The 14,929-nt window shown below is 52.5% G+C and overlaps 1 protein-coding gene across 1 annotated transcript in view; it reads left to right on the forward strand.

The window, feature by feature from the left end:
* ZNRF1 (zinc and ring finger 1) overlaps positions 1-13,702 on the forward strand; it is an 89,998-nt gene extending 76,296 nt beyond the window's left edge. Inside the window, exons 2-5 of the mRNA XM_006207486.4 lie at positions 858-953; positions 10,341-10,446; positions 12,046-12,137; positions 13,399-13,702. Of these exons, the coding sequence (XP_006207548.3) occupies positions 858-953; positions 10,341-10,446; positions 12,046-12,103 (260 nt within the window). The 3' untranslated portion in view covers positions 12,104-12,137; positions 13,399-13,702. The remainder of the gene's footprint in view (positions 1-857; positions 954-10,340; positions 10,447-12,045; positions 12,138-13,398) is intronic.
* Positions 13,703-14,929: the final 1,227 nt, after the last annotated feature.

Here is a 14,929-nt window from a genome sequence, read left to right on the forward strand (position 1 = left end):
AATGAATTAACTTTTCCATAGTATTGGATATTTTGTGTCAGCTGAAAAAGAAGTAATACAATTGAAAATAATTTTAATAAAAATAAAATGGGGAAAATTGGAAATAGTGTATCTGTATCTATAAAAACCGATCAAAAAATAATTTATTAAAAAAGTAGATCAAAGGACGAAGTTTATTTAATGGAGTTTGACCCAGAAGATTCTCAACCAAAATCTCCAATACTTACACAGTTCCAATGAAACTCCTTGGGTGTATAAGAAAACTTCCTCGGGAACAAAACAGCAGGGTCTGTCGCCTGTCATTGTGAAACAGCTGTTAGTCTTGGTGGCATGTGGCCAAGGCATGTGTGGCATTTGGGAGTGCTCTGGAGGGCCACCCTGCTGCTTGCACACTCAGGGGACAGCTGCCTGAGCCCCAGGGAGGAACGGGGCTCTGGGTGAATGATGGAGGTGCCATCTTCCACAGGTGACCTAGCCCCAGGGGGTTTTAAACTAAACTCTTTTTTATTCAAAGACTGATTATTGCCTTGATTCCACGGCTCCCTGTCCCCGCTGCCCACTAGACCCCCTTGGGAAAGGGTCTAAAAGAAGATAAAACTCAGCCATTAGGTGTCAGTGACTTCTTGTAAACTTCAAGAAGAGGCATGAGAGGGTAAGCCTCAGGGGAAAGATGGGAGTTGGAGACTGCAGTAAAACAACAGAATTTTGCCTGCCCAATGAAGGCGAAATCAGCCCTAAATTGTAATCCCCCATGTTGACTCTGACCCCACGTGGCCTCAGTCATTTAAGAGTTCCCACATTTATTATGGATATACTTGGTTTGGAAAAACCATTTCATTTTATTTCCTCTTTTTCAGGTTTTAAGTGCCCCATTTGCTCCAAGTCTGTGGCTTCTGATGAGATGGAAATGCACTTTATAATGTGTCTGAGCAAACCTCGCCTCTCCTACAATGGTAAGGGCTTGGCCGGGGTGCCTCTGAGCAAGGGTCTCCCCAGCGTCACGTGGCTCTGGGCGACATCTCCACGCGCATCTCCACCCGCCTCCGGCAGTACCGCCTAAGCTGTGATGAGGAAGCTGATGGGGCAGGGAGCCTCGCTAGCTGGCTGGAAAGGAGGAGGGTGGGATGAGGAGGAAGGCACCAGGTTGAGTCAGGAAGTGTCTTGGGTGGCCCCTTTAGCCCTGCCCTTTCTTCTGCCCTCTTAGTTCCTCGCACCTCTAGTCACACAGCAGACAACAGAGGGCCTGGAGGAGCGCCAGCTCTCTCTGGGGAAGGGGAGTCTGTTCTGTGGTTTGTATAAAGCACTGAAGCCTGACCCTCCACCGCAGAATTAGTGTGCGCTTTGGACACCCTTTGGGAATTAGAATGCTGACCTGCCGCCTGCTCGCTCCACTGAGGCTGTGCTGCTTCTGGCCGTGGAGGCTGCCTCGGAGTTGAGCAGCGAGAACAACCAGGGGCAGGATCACTGGGCCAGGGGACTCCACAAAACCCCAGTCCCCTGCTGTGGCACCTCTGTGGACAAAATGAAAGTCAACGCCTGCCTGGTTTGTTGTGAGGAAAGCTTGGAGCCCAACTGATGTGGGTCCAGAGCCGGCCTCAACCACCATGGCTATGTCATCTTAGACAAGGGCTCAGGCAGCAGAGCCTTGATTTTCTGGTCCCTAAGATGGGGAGCTCAGTACCTGGTTCACAGGATTTTTGTCAGAGTAAAGTGAGACATTACCCATAAAACCCCTCAGTGCTGAGACTGGCACATGGTCAGTGCTCAGGAAATTACAGCTGCCCCGAAAGATGCAAGGCCACCCGTGGATTTCTTTCTGTCATTTCCACAGTGGACCGACTGCTCCGTGGTGCCAGGCACCCGGTGCTGCCCATGGCTCTGGGTCTGTCCAACCTTTGTGCTTAGTGTGGTCTTCAAACCACATTCCTCAGAGAACTGTGTCTTCTGTGAAGATGGGTACCCTATCTGAGTGGGCTGTGCCCAACCCTGTAGAGTCACTGCGATGCTGAGGAGAGGAGCTCTGAGATTTCTCAGGATCTGAGGACGGGACAGGAGCCAGGCCCTCATCACTTAACAGCCATCCTGACGGCGAAAGTCTCGTGGGCCGACTCTCCATACAGACCTGTCCTTGGGCTCCTGCCTTCTCTGACCCAGCTGTGCTCCCTCCACAGCACTGGCCTGGGAAGGCCAGATGATTCGAGATTGTTCCTGCAAAACTGATCTAACGCATCGAATCTGCTTGATTCTCCTGAAAACACGTCCTGCTGTTCTGTTATCTCCTGACTTGTGCAGCCAATAGGCCTGGACGTGGGCTGGTGGGCTGGTTACCTGTTGTCTCAGCTACACATAGTCTAGTGACCTTTGCTGTCACCAGGTTGGAGGAACAGCTGTCTCTGCCCCCAGGTGTCCTTCCCCGTCATCTCCACCCTGGGGTCCGGGAAAGCCCCTCTTCTCCCCAGTGGACAGCCTCTCCCTTCCCTGGGGACCATCTGATAACGAGTCTCTGAATCTGGCCCCTTGAGTTCTGGGCTCCCTGTCGTCGGGGTGTGTTCCCTGGAGGATGTTTAGCTCCACTTGTTCATTCCTTGTCTCCACCTGGAACCAGGGAGGGAGAGGAGTCTTCTCCCGGGGCTGGCAGCCCTTCCCAACCATGGCCTCAGAAACTGTTCTCTTATTTCCCACACGTGCAGCGCCCTCGTGAAGACTGCTTTTTGTCCCGTGGGGCGCTGGGGAGAGTCCTCTGGAGACACTGGCTTGCTGTCAGAAGAACACAAAGCAGCCTCAGAGTGGACTCGCCCGACAGGCCCGAGCTCTCAGCATCATCAGGGAGAACGTGGCAGGGCAGCTGTGGAGGGCAGGGTGTGCTGAGGGCTGCCTGAGTGAGGAGGCCCCACACGCCCCACTTGGACAGTGGGGCAGTGAGGGCATTGGGCTTCTCCCCCAGAGAACTGCCCGGGAACTGCCCATGACACCTCCAGCGCCTCTTCCATGTTCGCGTGTACGTGCCAGTGCTGCTGTAGGTGACCCCCTGCCTTTCATCTTTGCCTCCATGGGGGAGCAGGCCTCAGCCCAGGTTACCTGCAGAACCCACACTTGGAGTCCGAATCCCCTTAGAGGAAGGGGAGGTTGGCCCACCAGTCTGTGGCTTAACCATGGCTATTCTTAGTCAGTTCCCACTCCTTCCCTCCACCTCTAATTGAAAAGCCATCTCTTAAGAGTGTGTGAGTGAATGTGTATATGAGTACAAACTACAGGCTTTAAACTGGAGCGTCTCTTGAAAAAGCCAGTCCTTTACCACCAGAGGCAAAGAGAGGCGTGTTGCATCTGGTCCCGTCAGTGGAATTTGTCTTAAGATGAGGAAGGTACTTCAGCAACCCTGGCCTGGCCTCTCTGTGTAGTTTTTTGGGGGGTTTTTTCCCCCTCTGTGTACACTGTTAACACGAAAAGGAGGCCTTCTGGCTGGATTCCTCACGTTCAATCTTTGTCTTTTCTAAAGATACCTAAACCTTCCAGATACAAACAAGGCATTTGGAGTTTGTATATGGAGCATGAATCTCCGGGGCTGGTCTAGGGCCTGTTCTGGTTTATATAAAGCACAGGCGTTTCTGAGGCCTTAGGCCAAAGTCCCAGGTCTGACCTCTAGGACTTTATTTTGGTTTTGCCAGTCACATATTTTACCAGTGATTTCTCATCATCCCAGCCTACCCAGCTTCACTTTATCTTTTCTATTAAAAAAAAAAAAAGTGAAGAGACTTACAGCATTTGTGAGGGGTAGAACTCTTGGAATCGTTCTGGAAAGGAAACAGTGTAAGACTTTCTTAGTGGATTAGTAACTGCTGTTTTCTTGTGAAGAGTCACTAGATCTCCTGATTGCTCCCCTTGGAGATTTCTCACACAACACACACACATACACACACACACACACGGAGTCTTTTGTAGTTGCTGGTACCAATTGGGGAAATTTTTAGAAAATTTACAGTGGTTATATAAGATGAAATTTAGTTAACCACCAAAGGGAAAAAAGTAGAAACCCCCTAAATGAGGCAGATAGAAAGTAATATTTTTCTTATTATGAGGGTTGGCCTGAGCTGTAGGTTGGAAGGCCTCTAGTAGCCGTTTGCCAGATTTAAAAGAAAAAAAAAAGCCGATTTAGGAAAGGCAAGACTAGTTTAACTGGCTCACCCAGTGCTCAAGAGACCAATAACTGGTTATTGGTGCTCCCAGTGGGGCACTAGCTTGTGAGGCCCGCTTTCCCAGGCAGAGGGGCTGGAAGGGATCTGGACTCCGGAGTGAGGAATCTGCTGTCCTCCATTCTCTTCCATGGGCAGCTCTGAACCCAGGATTCCTCAAATTGATGAAGGAGTTGGTGAGACCCATTTTTGTGAGTAAATGTGATCAACTTGATGGGGCCTTTTAATTTCTCTCCCTTTCCACCATCATTTGTGGTTCTGGGACTGGGGGAACTTGCACCCTCAAGAATATGCACTCAGATTTTGATCATCAAACTGCTCAGCTCGCCAAACAAGCCTGGAGATGGGGGCCTGATTCTGCTATGAACAGAAGAGAGTCACAGGACTCTGTGGTGCAGAGTCGTGACAGATGACCGATTGTCCATTGAAAGCTGAGAGGCCCTGATTCTAGGACCAGCCAGGGGTCCTTGGCCCTGCAAGAATCTGGCATGTGGCAGGGTCGTTGGCCAGCAGCATTAAGAGAGCTTGGTGGCTGGCCGTCAAAGCAGCTTCAAAAGATCCTCTCACCTCAGCTTTCTGCCGGGGGCGCAGACCCATGCGGTACTTCTTAGGTCCTGACTGCCCACCCCTCCTCTCTGAGGAAGGTCATTGCCCCAACTTCAGAGCTCTTGAAATGCTAAATGTCACTCAAGATTTCTTTGAAAGAAAGGGAATCTGGCTCCCCTAAAAGGAGGAACCCCTCCTGTTAGTTTACCCCCAGCCAGCAGACCTGTGTGGATAGTGCTTACTTGGCCTGTGTCTCTGCTCTCAGCGACCCTGTGGTTGGAATGGAAGTGCTTTTCTTGGGCCTTGAGAGAGCCAGGTCCTGGCTGTGGTTTGCCTGGCCCAGTGGGACACTGCTAGGAGCTATTGTTTCCTGCTCAGCAGTGGCTGGCTGGCTGTAGAGGTGTCTGTCTGGGTGCTCTTCCTGCAGGAGGGAAGGGAGGTAGGGGTACTGAGTTGGGTCACTGGGAAGCCTCTGTAAATACGAAGCCCTCTAAGCCTGAGGGCTCACACCTCTGGGGTTGGGGTGGAGATGCCACTGCTGGTACAGGAACTCTCTACTCAGAGTTTCCCCTTTGCCTGGAGATTTCCCAGGAAGGGAACTGATGAGGCCTGACATTGGTGGCACGGCCCCTTCCTTTCCCTCATGAGCCTGCGCCAGCAGCTCTGCGCAAGTTGAGGAGGCTGCAAGGCGAGGCTCTTCCGCACCTAGGCTGGAAATAAGGCCAGGGGGTGGATCTGTGCCTCTGACTCATCTGCTGGGGGTTCTCCCTCTGGCTCCCACCTTCCTTCCCCCAGGCCATGACTGCCATCTGGCACAAGGGGAATGGATTGTGGATGATACTGCTCCCAGCTGCTGGCTCCATGCCTGCAGCACAACAGCCTTCCCTCCATGCTGCCAGCAGCTCTGGGCGCCCACTTGGGGGATATCAAGCCAGTGCCCCTCGTGGGCAGCAGTGCAGCTCCCTCAGCCTGGCCTGTTCACTCTGAGCACCTAGGTTCCTCCACTCACATTCACAAAACGAGAAAGAACTGAAGCTGGCTGTAAGATAGGTGGTGTTTTTCAGCTCTAAGGAGGAGACCCTATTGCCTGGCCTTTTAAGGAAAAGAGGCAGGGTGGCCAAGAAGAAGGGACTTAGCGTGGGAGTCATGGCCACTTAGCAGCTTCCTGAGTTGATCCAAAGACCCCCACAGGGTGTTTAGGGTTCACTGAGCTGTCCATGATATTCCTGGCATATAACTGGCCGAAGGAGAGAGGGCTCTTTTTTATCCTCCTCCTGGATCAGTCTTTGGTAAACAGCCGCTATCAGAAGTGCCTCCCCTCTGTCTCAGGGAGGAGGCAGAAGTGGGCATCACCTCCCACCCAGCCCCATCAGACAGCATTGCCTGCCACTCTGGGCTGGTTCCCCGGTCAGGCCAAGCACACTGCCACTCCCCCTGGGTGGGGATGTTGGCTTTGTACACGGGGGTCAGGAAGCTGTGAGCAGGGGAAGCGGGGTAGTAAGAAAAAGGAAGAAAGCTCTTGAGTGGCATTGGTTGGGACCCCCTCCTCTGGGGACCTAGGAGTGCCCAGGGGCGTTATAGTCCATCTGCAGAGTGGCCTCAACTGTTCCGGGCTCGGGGTCCTCGGCTTGGTGCTGCAAGGCCCTCCAACCATGGGCAGAGCTGGCTTTCATCAGAAGAGTGTGGCGATCTCAGGGATTATCCTGATAGCCAGGCTTCAGCTTCAGCTTCAGGCATCTCCACTCTCCTGCTAGGCACATGGGACATCTGGGAGCTGCTGACTCCTGGAGCCCCAGGGATTGGGACAGGAAGTTTTCTTCAACCCATTCAGGCCTGTTGGCGGGTTTGTGCTCCTCCTGCCTTGCTCCATGGGAGATGCTGCAGGTGGAGGGCGCTGCTTGCCTCCTGGCACTCCAGGGTCCCAGCCCTGGCTCCTCCCCATCCTGGGAACCTTCAGTAACCTTTTGTAGCCAGGGCTCTGGGTCCTGGTGAAGTGTGCTTCCTATTGTGCCAGCCTGGAGGACAGCTGCACAGTTTAGTTCTTCCCACCCATGCTGCAGACCCAGGCTGGCTGCTGAGGCCGGAGCACTGTGCATAAGGATGCTTCATAAAGGGCTGTGTGATAGTGATCAACCGTCAGGAAGAAATGCTGTGTTTCGCCTCCATGTGCTCAAGTCTGAGTCCTTGATGAGAAATGAACCACCCTGCTGCCTCCTTCCCCTTCCCCTAGTGATCCCCGGGGAGAAAAGAGAGGAGAGTCAGGTCCAGTCCTGCCAAAGAAGCAAGCCCCAGGCCTCATCCCTGTGCCCAGCTCCCTGCCCTTGTCTCAGCATGGACCCTCCTGGAGCTGACAGGGCAGGGAGAGCGGAGCCCATGCAGAAAAGTCTAACCGCCCCCTAGGCTCAAAGCCATTACCAGTCAGAAGGGGATGCTGATTTGGAATCAGTAATGTTGCTGTGCTCCTGAGGAAGTCATCTGTAAGTGAGGAGATGAGCACAGGAAGGTGGCTGTATCCAGCCCCTCACTTTGTAGAGGAGACACCGAGACAAAGCGGGCAGGAAGTCCATGCCCAAGAAGGTCTGCAGTACACCTGCCTCCTCAGAGCTGGACTATTTTTCTTCCTGTCTTTATTAGAGTTTTTTACTCCTAGTATTTTACTATGAAAAATGTCAGACGTACACCACAGTTGAGGGTTTCGCATCTGGATTCTGTGTTACACTGTTCTTGCTCTGCTGCACCAATCCATCTTATCCTTTTGATACATTTCAAGAGTAAAATGAAAACACCAGTCTCTTTCTTTATTAGGGTTTTTAATTGTAAAAGTAATACACCTTCAAACAATCACATATCAAAAATACATTAAGAATAATTTTCTTCTAACCCTCCTTTCCTCCATCACTATTAAAGTGTGTGTTTCCTTCCAGACTTTTTTCTTTCTGTGCTTACACATGGAGACACACACACACACACACACACACACAAATATTTAAATATGTATGGCATCCAGTGCTTTAAGAAAACAATGGGATCGTACCCTTTTATAGATCTGCCACTTGCCATGTTTGGAATCTGAGGTTACAGTCCAACAGCAGACCGGCTGTGCTGTCTGCTTTTCCTGTTCACATCGTCCTTTCAGGTGGGCTTTGGGTTAGGCAGATCTTAGCAGATAAAGACAGTGGCCACAGGTTGTCCTGGTGGCCAGGAAGCTGAAAGTGACTTCTCTCCCAGCTCATATGCACAGGGACTTAAGTATTGAGTATTTCCATCTCTGGCGTCCCTAATGGAGGGCCCTGAGTCACCATAGCCTTCTAGGCCACGAAGAATCCTCATTTATGGGCCCCAGATGGTTCCCCTTCCACTAAAGTAAAGAGGGCAAAGAAACAGCAATGGCTTGAGGGCACCACGCAGAGGGTATTAGAGTTCACCTGGGTTCAGTCGTCTGCCTTCTTTGGATTCATCTAATCTCTTTATGTGGCATCTACCTTGTCCCCACATCTCTCCTCTAAACCCCAGATCTGGACTTGAATGGACTCGTGGAGGTTTCCATTAGCCAGTCCCAGTAGCTGCCTGGCCAGCACCTCCCACCCATCTCTGAGTTCACCATTTCCTTCCCAAGCCCAGCCTCCCCCTGGGCTCCTTCTTGTTGAGATGAGCACCTTCTGTTTGCCCAGGGCCCCTGTTAGTGTGACCCGCTTCGTCCCCATCACTGGTGCCGGCCTTGAGTTCATCTCTCCTGCAGCCCTGCATTAGCCTCCAGGGTGGGCTCCCCATCTCTGGGTTCTTCCAGTTATTCCCAGTAGTTTCCAGAGACCAGAGTGCATCTCCAAGTCCCCAGGACCCTTCAGTGAACCAGGTAAAACCCAGGCAGCGCAGTGGGACACAAGTCTGTCCTCAGGAAGTTGGTCTCATCTCCTGCTGTGGCCCCATGACTTCTACCTCCCATAGCAAATGTCCTGCCTTCCCAGGTGCACAGATGCTCTCCCCTGTGCCTAGAAATCTCTCCCTGAACTGTCCCCACCCCAGTTAGGCATCTCCCATACTTCTCACCCCTGGGCCTATTACATTGTAAGACTTTTAGAAATTCCTGTGCTGTTCATTTCCGTTTCTGGTTCAGCCTCCCCTGCTAGACTTTGAGCTTCTTGGATCCTGAGATCATGGCTTATTCACTGAATTGCTGGTGCCCAGAATGTCATAGAAACGCAGTGAAGCCTGCTGACTTGGCTGTAGCACTCTCTCCCTGTTCTGCTCGGGCTGTTGCGGTCACAGCTTCACTAGGGGCCTGTGGTGTGCAGTAGCTTCCTTCCATTCATTCTGTTTCTGTGGGTGTGTGGGGTTTTTTTTCTTTTTAATTGAGTTAAAATTCATACAATATAAACAGTTTTTTAAATGGGGGGGTGAGTAATTAGGTTTATTTATTTATTTGCTTTACTTTTTTAAGCGGAGGGACTAGGGATTGAACCTAGGACTTTGTGCATGCCCAGCATGCACTCTACCACTGAGCTATCCCCTCCCCACTAAAACCATTTTTAAATGTACAGTTTAATAGCATTTAGGACATTCACAATGTTGTGCAACCACTATCTCTATCTAGTTTCCAGAAAAGAACCCCTCACATGAGTCCATCTACTCATGAAAAACCGAAAGTTGTCAACCCCATAGGACCAGAGAGTGGGAAGTGTTTGGGAAGAGGGAAATGGGCAGTTGCCACTCTGGGTAGAAAGCTTCAGTTATGCAGGATGAGTAAGTCTAGAGGTCTGCTCTGCAGCATGGTGCCCGTAGTTAACAGTTCTGTGCTGTGCACTTAAAGTCATGTTAAGTGTTCTTGCCACAGAAAGAGAAGGAAAATCCCTTACTCATTAAGCAGTCATCCCCCAATCCCCTCCTTGCCCCCAGCCTCTGACCTGCTTTCTGTCTCTATGAATTTGCCTATTCTGGACATTTCACATAAATGGAATCATGCAACAGGTGGCCTTTTGTGTCTGGCTTCTTTCACTCAGCATCACGTTTTTGAGGTGCACCCATGTTGCAGCACGCATCAGCTCTGCACCCTCATCCTGGCTGAGTAGTACTCCATTGGGGGCACACACTTGTCATTTCTCCATCAGCTGGTGGACATGCCGGTTGTTCCCGCTTTTGGCTTTGTGCCCAGTGCTGCCATGGACGTGCCTGTACTTGTATTTGCTAGCATGCATGTTTCTTCCATCCCTCCTTGCCTCGCACCACTGTCTCCATCACCTTATTTTTTCAAAACAGAAATCAGTGCACCTGGTCTGTGTGTGTGTGCTTAGGGGAAAAGTCTGTTCAGGGAACCACTTTGCCTGTGCTGCCTCTGCTACGTGTCTCTCCCTCTGCAAGCCTTTTTCGTCCTCCATTGTCTGCGCCTCTTATTTGGTGATTAATCCCATTTTGCCTTCAGATAATTCGCATGTCTTGTCTCCACACTGAGGGCCTTCACATCATGGTTCCTCTGGGGCTTCTGTGTCCCCCACGGAGCCTCGCAGACCTCAGGCGACCTAAGCGGTCCCAGCCAGCTCTAGATCCATGCCTGCTGTGTGCACCTGCCTGCGGTGACTGAATTCTCCCACTCCCATCCCCCCTTTGCAGATGACGTGCTGACTAAAGACGCGGGTGAGTGTGTGATCTGCCTGGAGGAGCTGCTTCAGGGGGACACGATAGCCAGGCTGCCCTGCCTGTGCATTTATCACAAAAGGTACGAGAGGGTCGGCAGGGCCATCTCAGCCGCACCCCAGACCCCGGAGGGCTCCTTCCCTGTGTGGGGGAGGGGGGTGGTCGTCACCAGCCACTCTGTCCACCAGGACTCGAGGGGTGGAAGCAGAGGTCAGCAAGTGGGAAGGTCTGGGTATGCTGAGCGTGGGGCCAAGTGGAGTTGTCTGAGGTTTTACTTGGTTTTGACAGCCTGGGTGGTGGGGGCTGTCGGAGAGACATGTGCAGCCCCACAGGTGGGAGTGCTGGGGATGCCGCCTGGTAGGGTGAATCCTCATCCGTCTCTGTGAGCCTTTCCTTCCACTGCGGGCCCCTCTGTGCCACAGGGTGCGGACCCTCGTCTGTGCAGGAGCGGTGGCCCAGGGAGGAGGCGGGGCTGGCCGCCCTGCACCGCCCCTTCTCCCTAGAGGCCCAGCAGGCAGGAACAGCCACTACCTGGGGGGCCATGGCACTGTGAGGTGCTATAATTAGCAGGGCCGAGATTCGTCCTCAGGCTCCAGTAGGAGCCTCGTTCTTGTTTCCAACTGGAAAGAAGACACCTCCTTCCCCAGGACGGAGGACGCTCTGTGCTGCCCGTGGCCGCCACCTGCTCTTAGCTCTTGGAGCTCCAGAGCTGCTTCCTGACACACAGGCTTTTCCAAAGCCTGGCTCATGGGGCCACTGGCCACAGGGTGGCATGTGGATGTGGCTCAAGGTGGCATGTGGATGTGGCTGGTGCCAGGGAGGCTCAGGTGGAGACTGGGGGGAGTCTTGGCCTGGGCCCAGCACAGAGAGCTCCAGTGTCCCAGGGAAGCATTACCCAGAACCAGAAGAAGGGAATCTTTGGCTCTGGGGCAGAATTATGCAAATGATCTGTCTGGTTCCTGTTTTGAAAATACCCAGCTGTTGGCTCACAGAAAGCTGTCTTGGGGCAATTTTTGTTCCCTCCCGGGTTCAGACAGTCTTTTCTATAAACACTGGAAACCAGAATTTCACCATCAGCCCCCCATCTGACTCTCCTGAGCCATGTCATTAAGCCACAGGGTCAGTCCTCCCCTGGCCACCTTTTCCAGGAAGGGCTAAATGCCGGCTACTGATCACAGCCATCCGAGCCCTGTAGAGCTGGAGTCTTCTGAGAAGTCACCCACTGGGGAGGGGGCCACGAGGTTCCTCCTCCAGCCCAGAAGAGGGCTGTCTCAGGACCAGAGGGCAGAGCCACGGCCAGCCTGCCAGGTCTCTATTCCCACTTTCTTTGTCCTTTGAGCCTTGGAGCTGGTTGGCTGGCTGTCCGCACACCACCCGCTCTCACCTTGCTGGGGGCTGTGCCCGTCCTCCTGGGCTCCATGCATGTGAGGTCTTGGTCCCTTTTGAGGACACAGTCCTTGCTTCGTGCAGTACCAGTGTCCATTCCAGTCCCATATCCACCACACCAGACCTCCAGCTGAGCCAGGACTCTTCTGGGTGTCCTCCCTTCTTCCTGCTTTCAGAAAGTGGGTGTCTGGGGTCCTCACAGGCAAGAGTTAGGAATCCTCTGCTCAGAGACCTGGCCCTTGGAGCCAGTCCCTAACTAGCTGGTGACATGTTTCCCTTGCCGCCTCCCTATCAGTTGCATAGACTCGTGGTTTGAAGTGAACAGATCTTGTCCAGAACACCCCGCGGACTGACCCTGCCAGGCTCGCTTGCTGACTCCTCTCAAAGGTAAGCCAGTGGTTGGGGCCTGGAGGCAGGGGAGCTGAGTGGCCCTTACACCCCCGCGAGAGGGGGCCCTGGGAGAGGGGAGCATCTCAGCAGTAGTGGTCTTGTGGGGCAGGCATGATTCCCTGGGAAGAATACAAGTACAGCCTTGCATGGTTATGGAGAGGAACCTGCTTAGTAGAGGTAGATTAGTTGGGGGAAAGACCAGTGAATTCCAGACGTGTGGGGCGAATCTCCCTGAGGAAGGTTCAGAAAGATGCCTCGGGAAGTGTTGGGCGGGAGAAGCTCTGGGACAGGACACGGGTTTGCTCCCCAGCTGTGCCTTCTGCTCACTGGGTGGCCAGGGCAAATCCTCACCTCTCATAGATCCCTGCTTCTTTGGGGACGGGGATAATCTCACTCACACCCTGCACCGACATCGCACTCACTGAACAATACAGCGTGTGGGGCGTGCGTTATCCCTGCAGCGCTTGGTAGCAGGCATCTCACAGCTGGCTCTTCCTGCCTGCGGCCGCTTCCTTCACCCACTTCCAGGTGGCTCTGAGGCCAGTCCTAGGGCCCCACCACCCACAGCCCAGGTCCCTGAGTGCACAGCAGACCAGCATAACCAACTCCCTTCCCAGCTGTGCCCATGTGCTCCCCTATAACCATTTTCTGACCCCCAATTTCTTCCCCAGGCACCTTGCTTTCCTGACGACCATCCTCTCCTGTCCCCATCATCCTGCTTGTCCCTTCCACATTCCTGGCTGGCACTTTCTTTTTTCTGTCAGGCAGACTAGACCCCCAAGAAACCAAAATCCTGACTCCATCTCATCTCACATCCGAGGGTTTGGGGGCTTCTCTCTGTCCCTTCCCTTTTGTTTCTCTTTCTCCCACCCCTCCTCCTCTTTCTCTCTCTCTCTCTCTCTCCCTCTCTCTCTCTCTCCCTCTCTCTCGTTTTTTTGTTTTCTTTTGTTCTTCATTAGGTTTATTTCATTTATTCCAAGTAAACTCCCAGGACAGCTGATGATGTCAGACAATTCAGGGACATTTGCTCTTTTTACCTTCACCTCAAAAACTGAGGACGTGGGGAGAAGACACAGCAAGGGGGAGAGTAAGGCGGAGGGAGTGGAGCCTGGCTCCGGCTGCAAGTCCAAATTCCTGGCATGATGTTTGGCTTCGGGGCCCCAGACCGGAACCACAGGCGCCCGGCCCGGCCTCAGCAGATGCACGCGGCTGGCCTCAGGCCCAACGGAGCACGACTTACGTCTTACGGTCCCCACAGGGACAGCCAGGCCCCGTTCCTGAGAGGAGGCTTCGGACACTGGGGCAGAGCTGAGCTGGGGACTCCAGTGGGAACAGGGCACCCCTCCTGCACTGACTTCCAGAGAATGGTCCCCCTTCCCCCTGAGGACACCAGATTGGATGAGAGCGCGTTTGAGAGAAGAAAGCATCACCCGCCATCATTCCCCGCATCCTCGTCCCAGGAGGGAAAGGGCATTTTCTTTTTCACCTTTGAAAGGCGTTGTGGGTCTGTCTCTAAAGTGTTTACAAAAAAAAAATTATAAAACAACAAAAAGTCTAGTGTCGACTGGTGTTTTCCCTCGTGATGTTTACTGGTTGCTCTCTGCTGCCCAGCTAGAACCCACTCAGTGACAGAAACGAACAGAGCCAGGTTCTCACCTCGCGCTTCCCAATGGCACCTAGCTTACGGCTGGTGCCCAGCAGCCTCTCTCTCACCAACTGCTCTGCCTTGGTTTTTTGTTTGATTTTTTTCCCCATTTTTCTGGCTTGGTTTTGCACTTTTCTCCCCTTGGGACCCTGATATCTTAACTTCATTGCCAAAAAAGCACCCACTGAGGACCTTCTCCACCTCATTTCCCATCTCTCCTACTGTATTCCCTCCTGGTTCTGGTCAGTTCAGAGGATTTAACAATCACAAGTGTCCTGCAGAAATGCCTGAACATTTTTCTTAAACCCTTGTGGATTTTTTTTCCCCAGAAAACTTAGACAAACAAAGGACTTATTAAAGGGATATGTACAGCTTCCCCTGTTTGCAGGCGCTCTGTTGGAGAACATTTTAGACACTGATGTTCACACATGGCATCAGCCCCTGCAAGATAGGTTTCTGTATTTATATATTAAAAAAAACCAAACAAACCCTTATAAAATGTTTAAAAAATGTTCAAAGCTGGGGGGAAAAGCTTTCTTCATTAGTCAAGGTGTTTTGATATGGTATTAAAATAATGTCTAATAAAAGATTCACTGTGTGGCTTTATTTTAGTCAAGTATCGTTACACAATCAAGAAGTGGGCATTGAAGGTGTGGGTGTGGCCCCCACTCCCTTGCCTACCTCCTTAGCCTTGCTTCAGGCTGGCACTCAGGGCCACAGGTGTGTGGCATGATTCTTAGCAGTCACACCTAGGTGAGGGAATGTGGCCGGTCAGGCAGGAGTCCTGCAGGTTTAGGAACTCACTCAAGCCTCATGGAATCCATCTGCCATCACCTGTAGAGTGGTGGTAACACAACTCTTCTGAAAAGATCTGTGGGGCAAAAATCTTGCAGCCATTGGAGGGCACAAGGATGCAGGTTCTCCCAGGCATTGGCTCAGACCACCCACTCCTGCAAACCTTGGCTCCGCATCCCATGCCCTGCCCCGCCTGTTGCTATGGCCACGTCTTAGTGCTGACTCATGGGCATGCTTCATTGAAGCCCAGAAAGAGGCCCTGGTTTGGAGCTACGCCAGCTCAGAGCCCTTGAATTAGAACCAGCCACTTAGGGCTCACAAGACTTGGCACATCTGGGGCTGGGCGGGA

The sequence above is a fragment of the Vicugna pacos genome, chromosome 9 (genome assembly GCF_048564905.1).
Source record: "Vicugna pacos chromosome 9, VicPac4, whole genome shotgun sequence".
Lineage (NCBI taxonomy): Eukaryota > Metazoa > Chordata > Mammalia > Artiodactyla > Camelidae > Vicugna > Vicugna pacos.